Below are 20,119 nucleotides of genomic sequence, written 5' to 3'. Positions count from 1 at the left end.
CTTCAATCAGGCAATTGAGGTTGACCTGTTTGAGTGTGAACTCCCAGACTGATTCCTTCCCACTGGGCAATGCAGTGACTGGGGTGTATTATTGACCCCTTTTATCACATTTTAATTTGACGTTTCAAGTTTCCTTTACGCCTTGTCTTTTGTGTCGGGCGGTTCCCCTCCTTTCAGGAGCTGCCCCTTTTAATTTGTCCCTGAGTTAATTTGAGTTTGTTTAATTGGCTGGACCACAAAAGAGGTTCCCGACTGATTCTTGTTTTCCGTGAGGAATAAAAAATCAAAGTTATAATCGGATATATTGTGTTCTATGTATAACAGATGTTTCTATGTGCACCAGAGAGGGAAAACATTATTTTGAACGTCAGAAAGCCAATTTTCTGCAATTTCAAAAGTAACTTGCGCTCGATCTGCTATTTAATGAAGTTTCATCACTTGGAACTGGGATTAATGATTGTAACATTGCACCAAGGTGAAAGAAATTTCAAAGTTCTAGGAAGTTCAGTTCATGCCACGATGTGGTAGAAGAGATATTGAACGTAGATGCCCTGAGCTGAAAAATGCAGGGCCAAACTGAGTTTTGAGTGCACCTACTACTTATATTCCATGCTTACTGTCCTGTATCCTCTCTTGAGACATTGGAAATGGAAGCAGGAATCCTCAAACCTGCCCTGACTTTCCGTAAGATCAGGATTGATCTCCTATCTCAGTTCAGAATCCCATCTCCTCTTCCTATCATTTGTCTAGCACAGTAAGAAGCCCCTGATTGATTCTTAATTGATGGCCCAACCATGTCCTGTATTTAAACAGGAGTGTTAGCCTCCCTGGACTCCTGATGCAGATAGCACACTGTGAGCACTCTGTACGATATGGTGGAACCTTGTAGTAAAAAAACATTGGTGACGGGACTTTCACCTCCGTGAATTTATTACAGAGTCTAATAAACCTCGGCTAGAGTGTTACCACTGTTCACATTGGCGGGATTCTCCCAGATACTGCAACTTTGCTGCAGCGGGAGCATGGCGTGAATGGCCAGTAAGATTGTGACGCTAATAATGAAATTAGGGTCATTGGGTCTCCCTGAAGGAAATGTATATCGGCGAGGAGCGAGGATCGATTATCCCAAGCCCCGTTTCAGTCTATGCCACCCATCAGAACCTCAGAACTGAACCATCTTCCCAAATCACAGATGTCAATGCATGACCCCACACAGGAGCAGACAAATTAAAGAAATATACATCATTATGCAAGCAATCCTTAGAACTAGTAACAAAACATAAGAGTTGCTCACTTGGTGGATTTGTCTGCTTCCCTTATTCTTTAATGTAGGAAAATGTACAAATCAAGTCACATTCTGTGCGGTAAGTAGAAGGCATGAGAACCAAAGCTATCATAGTCTTTTTTTTTAAATCAAACCTTCACACAAGCACTGGTTTTCCCTTTGGGGAATAATGGGGGAATGTGATGGGAGGATTTCTGAGCTGATAATCAGCCTGTTGAACCCTATTATGAATGCTCCTTCCATGGCCAATAAATCCTGGTGTTGGAGTTAAACTTGGAGCTTCTGATCCGGAGGTAGGGATGGTACCTTGCACCGCAAGACCTACTTCTGTAATCACAAGAAGGCTTCATGCTGTCTGCTAGCATAATGCTACAAACAAGTGTCCCTTCAACTGTCTTCTCACCCCTATGTCTACATTCTTCAATTCAATCCCAGTCAGATATGGGTGTAAACAAATCTATTCAACATTCGATAAAAGTCAACCAGGTGTATCTTCTAAATGTTAATAAACTCAGCCTCAGTTGGTTTTGTTAGGCATTTGTTTGACCACCTCATGAGGGGAAAAAACATTTACACTTTAAACTCAGCCAGATTCGTTAAACTAGAATATTAAACAAAAAGAAGTGCAAGGTTGTCATAGATGGATGGAGGGGAAATCATAAAACAAAATAACATTTAAACTAATAATTTTGAGAAGTAAATTCCATAGCAACCAAAGTCGTGTATTATGCAAATTATTCCAGGTACATTATGTAGAACTTTGGGAATTCCTTAATCCTTCAGTTTTCCATTAATCTTACAGGCTTCAAAAACCTCAGCATGGCATTATCTAATTTCTAATTCTTTTACATATCTTGTTTGTGCCCTGAACAATGAGCATAACACTTCCCCCAGCTCTCTCATTAAAAATTTTTTCTATCCTTAATGCCGAAATCTTGCTGCCAATTAAGCTGCCATGAACACGCACTCCAGAGGAGGAACAAAATCCTGCCCAAAGTCAAACAATATTTTTCAATTATCCCACAGGCTAGAATTCCCCAATGTTGGACAATCCACCAGTGCTGCCAGCGAGAATGAAGAGTTTGGCGCTCAGCCAAAACTCCATTCACTTCAGCGGGACCAGAGAATCCCTGCCACAGGCGAGGCTGGAGAATTCCGGCCCGGATATACTTTATAATCCAACGTGTGCAAAAAGAGTTTAATATAATAAATATTTCAATTGGTCCTTAATGTTGGAGAATGTGCAAATCAAATCACAATGTGTGCTAATAATTAGAAGGCATGACAGACCAAAGCTGTGATAGTAAGAAGGCTTCATGTGATCCACTGGTGTTATACTGCAAACAATTCTGGCTTCTTGAAGTGTTTCCTCATCATCTGACTTCTGCAGAGGAACAGCAATGATGTTGTACATTGTACCTACAAAATAAAACATAAAAAGTTTATTGATTAGTGTCACAATTAGCCTTACATTAACATTGCAATGAAGTTACTGTGAAAATCCCTTAGTTGCCACACTCCATCATCTGTTCGGGTACACCGAGGGAGAATTTAGCATTGCCAATCCAGCTAACCAGCACGTCTTTCGGATTGTGGGAGGAATCTGGAGCACCTGGAGGAAACCCATGCAGACACAGGGAGAATGCGCAGACTCCACACAGACAGTGACCCAAGCCGGGTATCTAACCCGGATCCCCAGTGCTGTGAGGCAGCAGTGCTAACCCCACTGTGCCACCATGCCATGTGAAATTACAGGCTATTCCAGCAATCCATTCAATCATTCAAGTCTGTGCTCATGCTTCTCCATACAGTTGCCACCATGCCAAATTCTTCGCAATCCTGTTCACCTTCCTACCCTGCTTCAACTTTCAGTAATAATTACTGAACATGCTTGAACCATGGCTATTGGCAGGGAATTTACTTTAAAAAAATATTTTCTAGCCTCACTTTATTTCTTTGTGCAATTATCTTTAACCTCTGCCCATTCATTATCATCTCAGCAATCAATGCAATCAATTTAGGTTATCACTATCCTTCATAACTTTAAAAAAAACCTCCATTCATTCACTTTACTGCTCCACTAAAAGTGAAGCCCTAACTTTCTGATGAGTACAAACTGCAATCCATTATCTATTCTCCGATAAGATTGTCTTGCATGGCTTATCTTATATTGCCAGGAAAAAAATGTGGTAACACATTACAAAACAGAAAAATAAATATATTTAGACTTCCTTCTATAGTTCAGTCATGAAGGGCATCATTCACAGTGGAACTGAGACACATAGAATATTATCACAATAGAAAATGCCTAACATGATACGGTAACACAGCACTGAGCTACAGGGTGAAATGTCTAGGGCGATTTTAGAACATAGAACATAGAACATTACAGCGCAGAACAGGCCCTTCGGCCCACGATGTTGCGCTGACCAGTTAAAAAAAAACAATGACCCTCTAACCTAAACCAATCCCTTTTCATCCATAAACCTATCCACGGATCTCTTAAACGCCCCCAAACTAGGCGCATTTACAACTGCAGCAGGCAGGGCATTCCAATCCCTCACCACCCTCTGGGTAAAGAACTTACCCCTGACATCCGTCCTATAACTACCCCCCCTTAATTTAAAGCCATGCCCCCTCGTGCTAGCTTTCTCCATCCGAGGAAAAAGGCTATCACTATCCACCCTATCTAAACCTCTAATCATCTTATATGTTTCAATAAGATCCCCTCTTAGCCGCCTTCTTTCTAGCGAAAACAACCCCAAATCCCTCAGTCTCTCCTCATAGGACCTCCCCTCCATACCAGGCAACATCCTGGTAAATCTCCTCTGCACCCTCTCCAAAGCCTCCACATCCTTCCTATAATGTGGGGACCAGAACTGCACACAATACTCCAAGTGCGGCCGCACCAGACTTGTGTACAGTTGCAACATGACGCTGCGACTCCTAAATTCAATCCCCCTACCAATAAACGCCAAAACACCGTATGCCTTCTTAACAACCTTATCTACTTGATTCCCTACTTTCAGGGATCTATGTACACATACACCTAGATCCCTCTGTTCATCCACACTATTCAGAGTCCTCCTGTTAGCCCTATACTCGACACATCTGTTATTCCTACCAAAGTGAATTACCTCACACTTCTCCGCATTAAACTCCATCCGCCACCTCTCGGCCCAGCTCTGCAACCTGTCTAAGTCACCCTGCAAACTACGACACCCTTCCTCACAATCTACCACACCTCCGACTTTGGTGTCATCAGCAAATTTACTAACCCACCCAACTATACCCTCATCCAGATCATTAATAAAAATTACAAACAGCAGTGGCCCCAAAACAGATCCCTGCGGCACACCACTCGTAACTGAACTCCATGACGAATATTTACCATCAACCACCATCCTCTGTCTCCTATCTGCTAGCCAATTCCTGATCCAATTTCCTAGATTACCCTCAATCCCATACATCTGCATTTTCTGCAGAAGCCTACCATGGTGAACCTTATCAAACGCCTTACTAAAATCCATATATACCACGTCAACTGCCTTTCCCCCATCCACCTCTTTGGTCACTTTCTCAAAAAACTCAATAAGGTTAGTAAGGCACGACCTACCCGCTACAAAACCATGCTGACTATCTCCAATCAATTCATTACTCTCCAAATAACTATAAATCCTATCCCTAATAATTTTTTCTAAAACCTTGCCCACAACAGAAGTAAGACTCACCGGTCTATAATTCCTGGGGAAGTCTCTGTTCCCCTTCTTAAACAATGGGACAACATTCGCTATCCTCCAATCTTCCGGTACTATACCTGAGACCAACGACAACCTGAAGATCAGAGCCAGAGGCTCTGCAATCACCTCTCTTGCCTCCCATAGAATCCTAGGGTAAATCCCGTCCGGACCAGGGGACTTATCTATTTTCAAACCCTCAAGAATATCCAGCACATCCCCCTTATCAACTGCAATACTGTCTAGTTTACACCCCTGCAACCCAGTGTTCTCCTCAGCTACATTCATGTCCCCCTGCATGAACACCGAAGAGAAATATTGGTTCAATGCCTCACCAATCTCTTCCGGTTCCACACACAACTTCCCTCTGCTGTCTGTAACTGGCCCTAATCTTGCCCTAACAAACCTTCTGTTCTTAACATACCTATAGAATGCCTTAGGATTCTCCTTAATCCTATCAGCCAAAATATTTTACCAAAAATATTCGAAGTGCCAAGTGAGTGCAAATTGTACCGATTTTTTGGGTGAGCTCTTAGCCATGATCTTATGCCACTGAGACAATCAAAAAAGCCAAAGTGTGATTCATGCTAGTAAGGGGAGTGGATAGAGTCTACTGACATCGGGAAGCCAACTGACTGGTGGGATGAGCCAATAAGGTCACTCGTCATGTTATTTCTATGGTTGTAATACTGACTATATTCAGTGAAATTAGCATGGAAACAACACAGCTTTGCACTGATTATAATTTGCAAGAGAACATTTAAGCACTAAAAATAGTAAACGGTTTCAAATTTGAATATTGAGGGCGATTCTTTGCAGCTGCACCCAAGCTGAAATTCCCGATGGCGCTTTGAATTGAGTGTGAGGGTCAAATTGGGATTCTCACTCGGTGTCAAATCCATTGCGAGTCTCCTGGCCCATTCCTCCAGTGACATCCCTCTCTGGCCAAGAATCTGATTTGAGGTGGAATGTTCTGTCCTCCCGAGATACTCCCGTATTCCCCCCCATTGCCTCCAGCTGGAAGCCCTGCAGGCGTCAATGTCTCATGGTCCTAACAAGCAGGGTTTAAACACTGTGGACTTGGAGGGAGAGTGGGCCTTCTCCTATGCTGTAAATTTCTGTAAATCTAGAGCCAATTTCCTCACATGATCCAATGATATCCTCAGAAGGAACCATTCATATTAGCAAAATGAGACGTCAAAATATTTTACCAATGACATTTATGATGAGGATGTAGAATTGTGTCCATTTGAACAGGTTATTTATTGGCTCTTAGAAGTTTCAAAGATATAACTTTTGTTGTTGCTACCTTGGATTTGAAATGGTCCTTACAATTAGGACATATACCACACTTAGCAAACATGCCAAATCCTACATGAGAAAATTATTAATTGAAGCACCAGATACTTTCCACATGATTTTTCCTTCTATTTATCAATATTCATCTTCTTAAGAACAGTTATTGATAAACAGTTATTTCAACATAATGTATCGGTGTTCTGGGACATCATAAGATGCTATGAAAGAATGCCAGTCTTTTTTCATAGTTTTCTCATCATTTTTACCGTTGATGAGTGAGATGGTGGGCAGCTGGTCACTGGGAGGCATATAAGGGCTGGTGTTGGGCTAACATTCCCTCCTTGCTGGGGAGTGTTTGTCTTCCAATAATAATCTGAGATTGATGAGGTTTTATAGGTGCTATTCTACATCACTCTGCTTAATCTGATTGTCTGATTTCAAGAAGAAATTAGATACAGCTCTGGGGGCTAAAGGGATCAAAGGGTATGGAGGGGAGGGGGAAATTAGGATATTGATCAACATGAATGGCAGGGCAGGCTTGAAGAGCTGAATGGTCTACTCCTGCTTCTAGTGTCTATGTTGCTATTGTATACTAACTCAAAACTCTGATGCACTGTGCTATCCTGATGCGCTTGCACTCGGTATAGTTTTAAAACTACACCTAATTCTACTATCATGGCTTTGTGTGAAGGATAGATTCATTGAGATGCTATTTTAATGGGAAAAATTACAGGTTTGATTCACTGGTATCACGTATTTTAAATGTACATTGTGTGTAATATCTACTTAGTCTTACATTGAACTAAATTTCTGGACTGCAATTTTTTTTATTCATCCGTGGCACATGGGCATCTCTGTTGGCCAGCATTTATTGCCCATCCCTAGTTGCCTGACGACAGTTGAAAGTCAACCACATTGCTGTGGCTCTGGAATCACATACAGGCCAGACCGGGTAAGCAAGGCAGATTTCCTTCCCTAAAGGACATTAGTGAATGAGATGGGTTTTTCTGACAATCGACAATAGTTTAATGGTCATCAGCAGATTCTTAGTTCCAGATTTTAAAAAAAATTTAATTCAAATTCCACCATCTGCTGTGGCTGGATTCGAATCCAGGTCTCCAGAACATCAGCGGAGGTTCTGAATTAATAGTCTAGTGATAATACCACTAGGCCTTCACCAGGGAGGCAATTCAGTTACAGGTTTCTAAGAGATTTTCCAGGATATTGCTGCAAAACTTTTGAATCACAAAGATTGGTTTAGTAAAAGATCTAAGATTAAATGCTTCCTTCATTAACATGAGAATCTGTTATTCTTCCTTATCCTCAAAGAATAAAGACATGGAAGTGTTCTTGAATGTTAGCTGAACATCTGCTCACCAAGTCTGAACTCTCCCACACTTGGCATGCTTCGCCTAGCGGTTCACATGGCAGCAGTTATTGAATTCTACCTCATTTTAACTGACAGCCACAACAGGAAATGCAACCAATTCCCTGCAGCACCACAATTTTTCTCAGGGAAAATTGTGCCCCTTGGACATTTTGGAAAGCACTATCTCAAAGACTCACAATAAAGAGGATGTGTTTTCTGTGGTTATTAATGTTTACAGTCCCACAGTAAACTACTGAATTAACAATTATGCACTAGTAAATGACCCCATGATATGGTATCTACAAGTTATGAATGGTGCATTGTGAAGGGCACTGTGCAGAAGTAGGTCGGTCAAATCGTCAGATAATGAATAGATTTCATACTTCAGCTTAGCTTAACATACATAAATAACTACAGAAACAGTAGGCCAATTCTTGTAGCAACCTATGAGACAGAACTCAAAACTGAAAGGTACTTTAAGGTTGCACTTGTGGCATGGAGTTTTCCAAGTGGGGAAATATTCAGCCACAAGTAAACGTTCAAAATGATGACATGTAATTTTGAGAAGATTGGCTGGGAGGAATTGCTAAAAACAGGTTTGCAAGTCCCAACAATCTTACATTGGACTCGCCATTGACTGCACATGGCATATGTTTAGGCAGCCCGCTAGCAGATGAGGAATGCAGCATCCTTCACAATGTGCAAGATTTTCAGTAAGAATCTTTAATTCTGCACCTGGCTGGTCCCCCAACAGTGTAGGAGTAGAGGCTTAAAGCTCTTCCCCAAGAAGGAAAATTATGGATTGTAAATGCTGATCCCATGACAATGCCAACACAAGCAATGAACACACTGGTAAACAGTGAACTGTACTCCCACTCACACACAAATGGGTTTCCCACAAAGTTGGAATGGGAGTAACTCCAAGGAAAGGGGGCTGAGTGTAGGGTAACAAAGTTTGCTGATGACATGAAGATGAGTGGAAAAGCGAATTGCGTGGAGGACGTGGAAAGTCTGCAGAGAGATTTGGATAGGCTGAGTGGGTGGGCGAGGACCTGGCAGATGGAGTATAATGTTGGCAAATGTGAGGTAATCCACTTTTTAAATAATATTCCATCCTACTATTACTTTTTCCATGGTGAAAAGTTGCAGCATGCTACTGTGCAGAGGAACCTGGGGGTCCTTGTGCACGAATCGCAAAAACCCAGTCTGTAGGTGCAGCAGGTGATCAGGAAGGCGAATGGAATGTTGGCCTTCATAGCGAGGGGGATAGAATATAAAAGCAGGGAGGTCTTGCTGCAACTGTACAAGGCACTGGTGAGGCCGTAGCTGGAGTACTGCATGCAGTTTTGGTCGCCTTATTTGCGAAAGGATATATTGGCCTTGGACGGAGTACAGAGAAGGTTCATCAGGCTGATACTAGAGATGAGGGGGTTAGCTTATGAGGAGAGACTGAGTAGATCGGGCCTGTACTCACTGTAGTTTAGGAGGCTGAGGGTGGATCTTATAGAGACTTTCAAGACAATGAAGGGGCTAGATAGGGTAGAGGTAGAGAGATTCTTTCCAATTAGAAAGGAAACCAGAACTAGAGGGCACAGCCTCAAAATAAGGGGGCAGTTTGGAACAGACTTGAGGGGGAACTCTTCTCTCAGAGGGTGGTGAATCTCTGGAATTCTCTGCCCATTGACGTGGTGGAGGCTACCTTGTTGAATATGTTCAAGTCACGGGTAGATACATTTCTGATCGAGCAGGTGGGTAAGTGGAACTGATCCACTTCAGATCAGCCATGATCTTATTGAATGGCGGGGCAAGCTCGAAGGGCTAGATGGCCTACTCCTGCTTCTATTTCTTATGTTCTTATGAAAACCCTGTCTGATGTTTGTAGAGATACAGTAGCAGCATGAATTGCTATCAGGCAAATTTACCATTTTTTCCATGTGAATTGCCCATATTGTAGGTTGTCCCATCAGGATCATAATGTGGATGGGCTGTTGCTCCATTCACTGCCACAAATTTGGACCAATCTACCTAGCAACAAAATCATAAGTGAAACAAATAAGGATTAGTTTTAAAATTGTCAAAAAATATAACTCCTTGTCATGTAGCAGTGAATGGATCTACAATGCAAATAAAGGAGCATGTTCTGGCTGAAAGAACATTAGAGACTCATTAAATTTAATTAATTAAAACGTTAGATACAGTGTTCCTCCAAATAGCCACACTATAGCAGATTACACTTTCACCCTCAGGCTGCAACAGGAATGTTAGACCATGTGACAAGACCATCAGATATAGGAGCAGAATTAGACCATGTTGCCCATCAAATATACTCCACCATTCGATCAGGGCTCATATTTTTCTCATCCCCATTCTCCTTGTAACCTTTGATCCCCTTACCAATCAAGAACCTATCTATCTCTGTCTTAAATACACTCAATGACCTGGCCTCCACAACCGTCTGTAGTAATGAATTCCACAGATACACCACCAACTGGTTGAAGAAATTCCTTCTCATTTCAGTTCTAAAGGGTCATCCCTCTACTCTGAGGCTGTGCCCACGGATTATAGTCTCTCCTGCTGATGGAAACATCTTTCCCACAACCACTCTATCCAGGACTTTCAGTATTTTATAAATTTCAATGAAATCCACCTCATCCTTTTAAACTCCATCACATACAGACCCAGAGTCCTCAAACACTCCTCATACGTCAAGCTTTTCATTCCTGGGATCATTCTTGTGAACCTCCTTTGGAGTCTGGCCAAGGCTAGCATATCCTTCCTTAGTTATGGAGCCCAAAATTGCTCAGAATATTCTAAATGGAGTCTCACCAGAGCCTTGTAAAGCCTCAACAGTACATCCCTGCTTTTGTATTCTCGAAATGAATGCTAACATTGCATTTGCTTTTCTAACTACCAACTCAACCTGCAAATTAACCTTAAGAGAATCCTGAACTAAGATTCCCAAATCCTTTTGTACTTCCAATTTACAAATTCTCTCTTCATTTAGAAAATATGCCTCTATTCTTCCTATCAAAGTGCATAACCTCACACTTTATTCTTAGTTTATTTATTAGTGTCACAAGAAGGCTTACATTGCTGCTGCAATGAAGTTACTGTGAAAATCCTCTTGTCACCACTCTCAGGTGCCTGTTTGGGTACACTGAGGAAGAATTTTAGCATGCCCAATGCACCTAACCAGCACATCTTTTGGACTGAGGGAGAGATCCAGAGCGCCTGAAGAAACTCTTGCAGACCCAGTGAGAACATGCAGACTCTGTACAGACAGTGACCCAAGGTGGGAATCGAGCCCGGGTCCCTGGCACAGTGAGGCAGCAGTGCTAAGCACTGTGCCACCATGTCGCAAACACAACAGCACAGGGCGCAATCTCCACCATCCGCAAAATGACTTCAAAGAAAAGTAAAGTCAGGCATGTGTATAATGAGCGAAACCCGCTCCTGTCAGGCATACCTTTCCAAAATTGAGAATTACCTTTATAGTTCAAGGCTTTGATGTAAACGTGACAATCCGCTTTAAATATATAAATTGCCAGGTTTAGATGCTTTGGCCGAATTTAGCACTGTGGTTCCAAAATGGGCATTAGGCCTTTGAGTGGTATATTCACGAAGCCTAAGGCCTGTTTTAAAGAAGCACCCTCAGCTGCGAGAGATCATGCCCTTTTCTAAAATTTATCCTAAGTTTCTGCACTCACCATAAATTTACTGATAATCCTAAAAGCAATTTAACATACAAGTTAAAAGAACTAACATCAGTGTTTACTTCAAGCAGAAACATTGAACTAACCTTCACAGAATGCAGTTTATTCAATCGAAGCAATAAAATGCAGCTTTTACCTTTTCTATTGTGTCAAGGGTGTCGGGATTCACTTTATGGATGAAGTTAGTTTCTGTGGTTGCGTAGTAATCTCCTTTGTACCGCGCAAAGTTCACGTTGCCATTATCAGTGGCTTCTGCAACGAAACATTACCTTTAGTTAGAAGACCAGCTTCAATCTTCATGTGAAACACAGTTACACTGACGGACACTTCGCACCTACTCGGTATTTCGAATCTGCTGACAAATCGTTCAAAAATGTTTTTGCAAGGATCCGGCATCGCTACGGTCCCAAATTCAGAAACCATGATACGGTTGTTTGCACTGTTGGTCCGATACGATTCACTGCGTAAAAACTTGCTCATATAGGTCACATTACCATCCTCAATTCTGAACTGATGCATCAATGCCATACCATCAAACCAGTGGTTGTATCTGAAGAGAGGTAGAGGTTTATTAAACAGAGAACATAGGCATATTATGCAGTTTGCTCAATTGTTGTGTCTATATATGTTGAATTTTATAATATATATATTTAAAGGAGCATGTTTAAGTGTTTTTATGCAGCAGATTGATACATTTTACTCTACCAGTAAGTTAGACATGATCTAACTGGATGACACAGCAGGTTCGAGGGGCCGAATGGTCTACTCTTGCTTCTATTTCCTACGTTCATTCTTTAATGGGGTATCTTGTACGTTTATTACTAGGAATGACTTCAGGTGAACTTCAGAGGAAGCACCTGCATTGGCTAAACCTTTGGGACTGGAGTGCCCAATGTTAAATGCAGGCCATTAATGGAGTCCCCTTTTCCCACCTGAGGGCTAAGCCGGGTAACCTTTTGGACTTAACTTGTATGTTAAATTGCTTTTAGGATTATCAGTACATTTATGTGAGTGCAGAAACTTAGGATAAATTTTAGAAAAGGGCATGATCTCTCGCAGCTGAGGGTGCTTCTTTAAAACAGGCCTTAGGCCTCGTGAATATACCACTCAAAGGCCTAATGCCTGTTTTGGAACCATAGTGCTAAATTCGGCCAAAGCATCTAAACCTGGCAATTTATCCACTACCCCTGAACTCTTCCTGCCTGCATAAAATTGAAGTGGGCCCGAAATGGCCCTTAAGTTGCTTTCATTAGGTTACTTAAGGAATTTATTGGGGTGAGGGTGGGGGTGGGGCACTAGCTTTGGTCTCACCCATCCCACCGTTAAATTGTAGAAACATCGGGGCTGGCTAGCCAACTGTCTACAATCCTGCCAGTGGGGAACAAGACATTCTGCCCAGTGTTTTGAAGGAAAGCCTCAAATGGCATGCAGGACTCTTTTAATGATAAGGTCCCTCTAATGCTATTCAATCTCTCTGCCCTAAGGAACAATCAAAACTGAGTCTTACTTTTGCAGCTAGTAAACAATTCTTAGAGATTACTTTTAAAATAAAGTCATATTTTCCTTAGTTTCTTCTTACTCTCAATCCAATCTTCTTTCTTCATATCTCTTTCTACATCCAATCTGAAATTAAATAATCTAATTTCTTTAAATCTCATTACTATATTAAAAACCCTATATAAATGCAAGTTCAAGGAATTACGGAATCACTATAGTACAGAAGGAGTTCATTCAGCCCATCGAGTCTGCACTGACGCTCTGGCAGAGGACCTTACTCAGGCCCTATCCCCACAAACACATGTAGTCATCCCGCTTATCTCCCTAATCGACACATCTTGGAACACTATGAGGCAATTTAGCATGGCCAATCCACGCTAGCTGGCGTATCTTTGGACTGTGGGAAGAAACTGGAGAACCCGGAGGAAATCCACACCGACACAGGGAGAACATGAAAAGTCCACACAGTCAACCAAAGCCGAAATCGAACCTAGAGTCCTGGCACTGTGGGGCGGCAGTTCTTTTTTATTTATTCATGGACACGGGCAGCATTGGCTGGGCCAGCACTTATTAACCATCCCCTAACTGTCCTTGAACTGAGTGGCTTGCTAGGTAATTTCAGTGGGCAGTTGAGATTCAACTGCATTGCTGTGGATCTGGAATCACTTGTAGGTCAGACCAGGTAAGGACAGCAGATTTCCTTCTCTAAAGGAAAATGGTGAACCAGATGGTGTTTCCCGACAATCGACTGACCATTGTGCCACCATGCCGCAATGAACTGCCATCCCACTGATCACCGAGATCCAAGATGTCTTGTTGCCCTCACCACCCTACTACCACCTTATGTTTTCTGAAAGCTGGGTCACCAGTAATTTTAAGATGAAAGTTGAGGGAAAAGTCTAACTAGTGGGACACCTCACAAGATTCAATCATGACGATATAATCTGTGTTTGTTATTTTTTTTACAGCATAAATCCAGTCGAAGTACGCTTCCATGAAAAGGACTGTCATTGCTAGCTGGACAAGACTCTGCAGAACGTACACAGATCTTTGTGCAATAAGTAAGTACAGAAGGATACACTTACTTGTCATTGCCAAACTCAAATTTTCCCGGTCCATTTCTCAGCAGATTTCCTCGTAGCCATTTCGGGATTTCCCCTTTGACTTTCACTGGAATGGGTTCAGGAGTTTCCTCTACGCTCATGAAGAGAGGTGCCAAACATTCGAGCCCCTTCTTCCTGCGGTAATATATCGGTTCCTCTGTTTTAACTGGAAGCAGGTCCCTCAAAACTTAAAAAAAAACAGTTTTGTAGTAGATTCTGTGAAGCACTGAACATTAATATGCCTGTTATAAACTATGATACAAGTCCTCACATATTTGGGCATGTCATTGGAGGAAACTTTAAGTATACGTTTTTCAACCATGCACAGTTCTGGTTGCCATAAACATTAAAAGTCGATCAAAGCACATGTCAAAAGGTCAGTTCACATTCTATGACTGAATCATTGATTAAAATAGATCAGCTTCGAATTTTGGCTTAGGAGCATACAGACAACTACAATATTGGGGAGGCAATGGTTTAGTGGTATTATCACTAGAGTATTAATCCAGAAACTCAGCTAATGTTCAGGGAACCCGAGTTCAGTTACCATCATGGCTGATGGTGCAATTTGAATACAATTTTTTAAAAATCTGGGACTAAGAATCTATCAATGGCCATGAAACCATTGTTGATTGTCCGAAAAACCCATCTGGTTCACTAATGTCTTTTAGGGAAGGAAATCTACCATCCTTACCCGGTCTGGCCTACGCGTGATTCCAGAGTCACAGCAATGTGGTTGACTTTCAACTGCCTTGGGCAAGTAGGGATGGGCAATAAATGCTGAAAGTGCCAGTGATGCCCATGTCCCAGGAATGAAAAAAAATCTGCCTGCACTATATTTCATTAAGAAAAACGTGCCCTTGTCATATTCTTGTGAAAGGGAGTAATGACGATCAGAATGGGAAGAATGATGGTGATCTAAATGGGAAGAAATTTGGCAAGGTTAGCCCCCAGTGAGTGAGTTGGGTGGGATGATTGGCAAGCAGGGTGGTAGGAATTGTTGTTTGTAAGTATAACATGATCATTTGTCCACTCTTCAGAATGCCATGGGAGGAACGAGCTAATTCAAACCTGCAAGAGTGGCTGGGATACACAGAAATAGAAGAGTTGGGATGAGGGAGGAATAGGGTAAAAAAAGTAATCGCCCGGTGGGGAACGTGGAATGACTGGATAAGGTGAAAGAGATGGCACAAAACTGTGGGGAGTCTAAGATGGGCAAGATAAAAGAAAAGTATAGGAGGTAGAAATTGCGGGTTTGGGTCCAGACTAGCTGCCAAAGTGCATACAAGGAGAAATATGATGTATTCAGGTGAAGTTGGCATGGTAGGGACTAGTAAAGATACTATAAGCAGACGACTTTGCCAATTTCTCCTGGTATGCTGGAGCAGATAAATTAAGAATGGTCACACTTGGTGCACTAGGTATCCAAAGTTTGCAATGAATGTTAATCAACAAAATATGCCAAACTTTTAATGTCAACAACTTTACCAAACACTAGGCTCATGGATTCAACCAAGTTGTCCTCTCTTTAGTTACTTGCTCTCTGTTCCTGATTTTTATATAACCTAATCTTTCTATATACGCTCATTATTTAAAAATACTTTCAGTAAAAACTAATATTTGACCCATACTAGCCCCAGGTAGGTTGCAATTTTGGTGGGAAGGGAAGTGGGAAGACAGTAGCAGTTGCTTTATTCTTTTGCAGCCCAGCAAACGTCTTGCTTTTCCTGGGCGGACAAAAGTCATTTAACCGCTCAACTTTCAGATCACTCTGCACTCAAATTTTCCCCGTCCATTTCTCAGCAGATTTCCTTGTAACCATTTTGGGATTTCCCCTTTGACTTTCACTGGAACGGATTCAGGGGTTTCTTCTACACTCATGAATCTGCATCAGCAGGTTTTACTGAGTGCATCAGTGATGATGCAGACTTCAGTAGATGATTGAAATGGCATTGGATCTAACATAGATCATCAGAGTTCAATTTACACAGATCAGTGATTTGCCCACCCGAAGCAAGGAGACAGTTGAGCTCTCCAGCAGAGACCTCTGGAATAAATCAATGGGGGAAATCAGAAATGGGGTAGTGAGTGCACAACCTCCAGTTGAATAATTGTCACACTTCATAGAATCGAAACCCTACAGTGCAGGAAAAGGCCATTCAGCCCATCGAGCCTGCACCGGCCACAATCCCATCCAGGCCCTACCTCCACATCGCTACATATTTTACCTGCTAATCTCTCTAACCTACACATCTCAGGACACTTAAGGGGCAATTTTAGCATGGCCAATCAACCTAACCCGCACATCTTTGGATTGAGAGGGGAAACTGGAGGAAACCCATGCAGACACGAGGAGGATGTGTAAACTCCACACAGACAGTGACCGAAGCCGGCAATCGAACACAGGACACTGGAGCTGTGAAGCAGCGGTGCTAACTACTGAGCTACCATGCCACCCTTGATACACTAGGTCCGCTAAAGCCCCATTCCTCCACTGGAATAAAATTAAGATCATAGAATCCCAATAGCACAGAATCAGGCCATTTGGCTCATCAAGTCTGCACTGACTCTCCGACACAGTACCTTATCTAGGCCCCAACCCCGCCTTATCTGCAGCATGTCTGTGTGGAGTCTAAATGTTCTCCGTGTCTGCGTGGGTTTCCTCCGGGTGCTCCAGTTTCTTCCCACAGTCCAAAGATGCCCAGGTTAGGTTGATAGGCAATGTTAAATTGATCCTTGTTTCAGGGGGATGAGCAGGGCAAATATGTGGCGTTACTATGGGGATAGGACCTGGGATTTTTGTCAGTGCAGGCTCAATGGTTGAATGGCCTCCTTCTGTGCTGAAGGGATGCTATGATGCTAACTTATAAAATTAGCGTGCAGAACAATTTGTTTTCATTTTGTATCCAGACAAAAGCTACACTGTTTTAACAGCGTGATCGAACCAATAAACCTTCGAACGTACAAATACCAAAGCGTTGACTTACTGTTTAGCACTTTGAGCTTTCTCATGTTAAACAAAAAGCAACTCATTCCTTTTTGCCCAAACATTTCTGTTGGGCAGACATCGTTAAGTGCGAGCCTCTCAGTAGCACTAACCCAGAATATGACATTGTTCTGGTGCAAGTAGTGGACTTTGTCCTTTGTACTTGGTTTTTTTACTGTTTGCTTTGTACGAGGGGGTGTAGCCATTTGTTAAACATAACAATTTAGCAAGCAACAACCTATCAAGTCTGAGGTATGTTAATGCAGGAAGTGGCTTTCTATGGTGGCGTAAAGCTCCATATCAAAAGAAATATCTCTAACTTCCTTCCCTTTCTTTGTACCTTTTTAATAATTTTCACCAAATATTTAGTTTCCTCTTCATTGTAATGATTCATTTAGCTTTGAAAGTCACTTGTGACAATACAATCTAAAGTGAAGAGGTAAAGTGAATACCTCTGGCATGCTGCATTAACTCAGTACAATTACGCAGCTCTTCACTGAGGTTTTCCCCTGCTTGGTCGATGCTGAAAAAAAAATCTTTTTATTCAGAGCTTCCACTTGACTGAGGAGGCTTCAGGCTAATCCACATCCAACAATCTGCTCAAAAAACTCAGAGAGTGGTGAGTGAGTGGAATTGGCTGCCGTCGATGGTGGTGGAGGCAAACTCGTTGGGGTTTTTAAGAGACTTCTGGATGAGTACATGGGATTTAATGGGATTGAGAGTTATAGATAGGCCTGGTGGGTATGGATATGATCGGTGTAACTTGTGGGCCGAAGGGCCTGTTTGTGCTGTAGTGTTCTATGTTCTAAAACGCAGGTCACATTTTGATAGCTAGGAAAAGTTCCACCATAGCAACTGAGACAATCTAAAACAATCAATAACATTCAAAATAAAACAATCCACAACATTGCAAAAAAAAATCACCTAACACCCAACACTAAAAAACTCCAGGATTTCATGGGCAGAATGCAAGGTGGCACAGTGGTTAATAAAGTTAAGTTTATTTATTAGACACAAATAAGGCTTACTGCAATGAAGTTACTCTGAAATTTCTCTAGTCGCCACAGTCTGGCGCTTGCTCAGGTCAATAACCTAACCAGCACGTGTTTCAGAATGTAGGCAGAAATCCACGCAGGGGAGAATATGCAAACTCCACACAGACAGTGAACCAAGTCGTGAATCAAATCTGGATCCCTGGCACTGTGAGGCAGCAGTGCTAACCACTGTGCTACCACGCCACCCCAGTGGTTAGTGGTTAGCACTGCTGCCTCAATAGCATCAGGAACCTGGGTTCCATTCCGGTCTTGGGTGACTGTCTATGTGGAGTTTGCATGTTCTGCCTGTGTCTGTGTGAGTTTCCTCTGGGTGCACGCTACAGGGGGAGGGTCCCCCAAGGGAACCGGGGGTTTGTGGGCTCAGGCTGGGAGGGAAGCAGTTGACCTCTAGACTCTCCCCTAGAATGGGGGCCTCACGGTTAAACTTCTACTTCTTGCCCTGGGAAACGTGGAGATCACTATTAGCATGGTGATTTCAGGTAACTTTCTGTTAAAAATCTTTATTGTTATATGTGTGCTATGAAACCTTTGAAGTGGCCTGGTCACATTAATACCCATGTCCCTGAATACATTGGAGCTATCCAAATCACAGCAGGCATTCTATACAAGGGATTATCCTTAATCATTTCAGACCTTTTTCTGTTGTTCTTTCAACATTCATACAGGAGATGGTATTGACAGCAACAACAGGGATTATAATGCCCAATTCTTTGAATTATTTTTATTGATCTTTGCTGGTCTCCTCCACGTATATATGCAAAATAATGATTGTTCTGCCCTGTACTGAATCGCGGGAATTTGTTGTGCATTGTTCTGAATATAAAGTTGAAAATTCTCAATAGAAACATTATTAAATACATCCCTGTGTTATGCCCAGTAAAGGCAGGTCCTAACTTTAAATATAGTCTCTGTGTTCATGTAGACGTTTCCGGAACAGACAGTTTATTTAAAATGGACATTGCTACATTGTCAAGGTGGCTGCCAAAGATCAGGTGATCTTTTCAACTTCAAGACCTGAAGCTTCTGAAACATTCCTACTGCATTACACTTGGTGGGCCTTCCCCTTGGAATGGGCATATCAAGATACATACTATTTGTGGAATTCATACTTTGTTTGTTTGGGAATTTATTCAAAACACAAGCCCAGATTCCATGTCTCCAAGTTGGAACTCCAACATAAGTGCTGGGCTGAAGCAAGTGTAGAAACTCATCCTGTCTTGCAATAGCCATCCAGGTGGATTGGACAAGTATTAGTCACATGACTAAAACTGGTTGAAAATAATGAGTTTTTGCCAGAAATACGTGGGCAGTCTGCAGAAGAACACAAAAAAGTAAATATTTATAACAAAAGGTCGTGTCACATTTGCTTTTAAGAACCAGCAAAGATCAATAAAAATAACTCAAAGATTTGGGCACGTTAACCCTTCCAAGTTACTATCAGCACTTCCTCCTGTATGGATATTGAAAGGAAAAGAGAAAAAGGGTCTGAAATCAAGCAAGGACAATCCCTTCTGTAGAAAGTCTGCTGTGATTCTTATAGATGTAGATAGGTTCTTGATTAATAAGCTGATCAGGAATTATGGGGGACAGGCAGGAGAATGGGGATGAGAAAAATATCAGTCATAATTGAATGGCAGAGTAGACTCATCAGGCCGAGTGACCTAATTCTGCTCCTGTGGCTTATAGTCTTATGATCTGGAAGGCTTGAGGAGCATGGATATTAACGTGAACATCTTAAAATATGTTCCAGTCTGATTCCAAAACTCTGCGCTCATCTGTAGAGAAATTTGACCTTCTGATACAAAAACCACATATGTCTTGCCTCATGTCCTGTTTGACAGTGCCCTCTTCAAAGGATTCCTTCAACAATCTGGATATCTGACTTCAGCCATCTAAACCACAATTCAAGTGTGGAAAAAGACTCCTTTCATCATTGGACCCGCAATGATGGTTCTCCAGCAACAAGCTAAATATATGAACTGTGAAGCATTCTTTTGGTCGAATACTTTGGGGGGAGTTTTCCCATCCCTCCCACCACAGAAATCATGGGGGTGGGGGGCACAGACTATGCAAGG

General features: G+C 42.1%; 1 protein-coding gene across 1 annotated transcript in view; it reads right to left on the bottom strand.

Annotated features, from left to right (window-relative positions):
* The window catches only part of bco2b (beta-carotene oxygenase 2b), a 54,857-nt gene that overhangs the window by 22,931 nt on the left and 11,807 nt on the right, over window positions 1-20,119 (bottom strand). Inside the window, exons 2-6 of the mRNA XM_080214530.1 lie at window positions 13,986-14,190; window positions 11,742-11,953; window positions 11,540-11,655; window positions 9,613-9,715; window positions 2,576-2,704 (exon numbers count right to left, since the gene is read on the bottom strand). Coding sequence (XP_080070656.1) covers window positions 2,576-2,704; window positions 9,613-9,715; window positions 11,540-11,655; window positions 11,742-11,953; window positions 13,986-14,190 — 765 coding nt within the window. The remainder of the gene's footprint in view (window positions 1-2,575; window positions 2,705-9,612; window positions 9,716-11,539; window positions 11,656-11,741; window positions 11,954-13,985; window positions 14,191-20,119) is intronic.

This window comes from Carcharhinus amblyrhynchos, chromosome 29 (assembly GCF_965287045.1).
Source record: "Carcharhinus amblyrhynchos chromosome 29, sCarAmb.v2.hapA, whole genome shotgun sequence".
NCBI lineage: Eukaryota > Metazoa > Chordata > Chondrichthyes > Carcharhiniformes > Carcharhinidae > Carcharhinus > Carcharhinus amblyrhynchos.
This window is presented reverse-complemented; position numbering and strand designations above follow the sequence as displayed.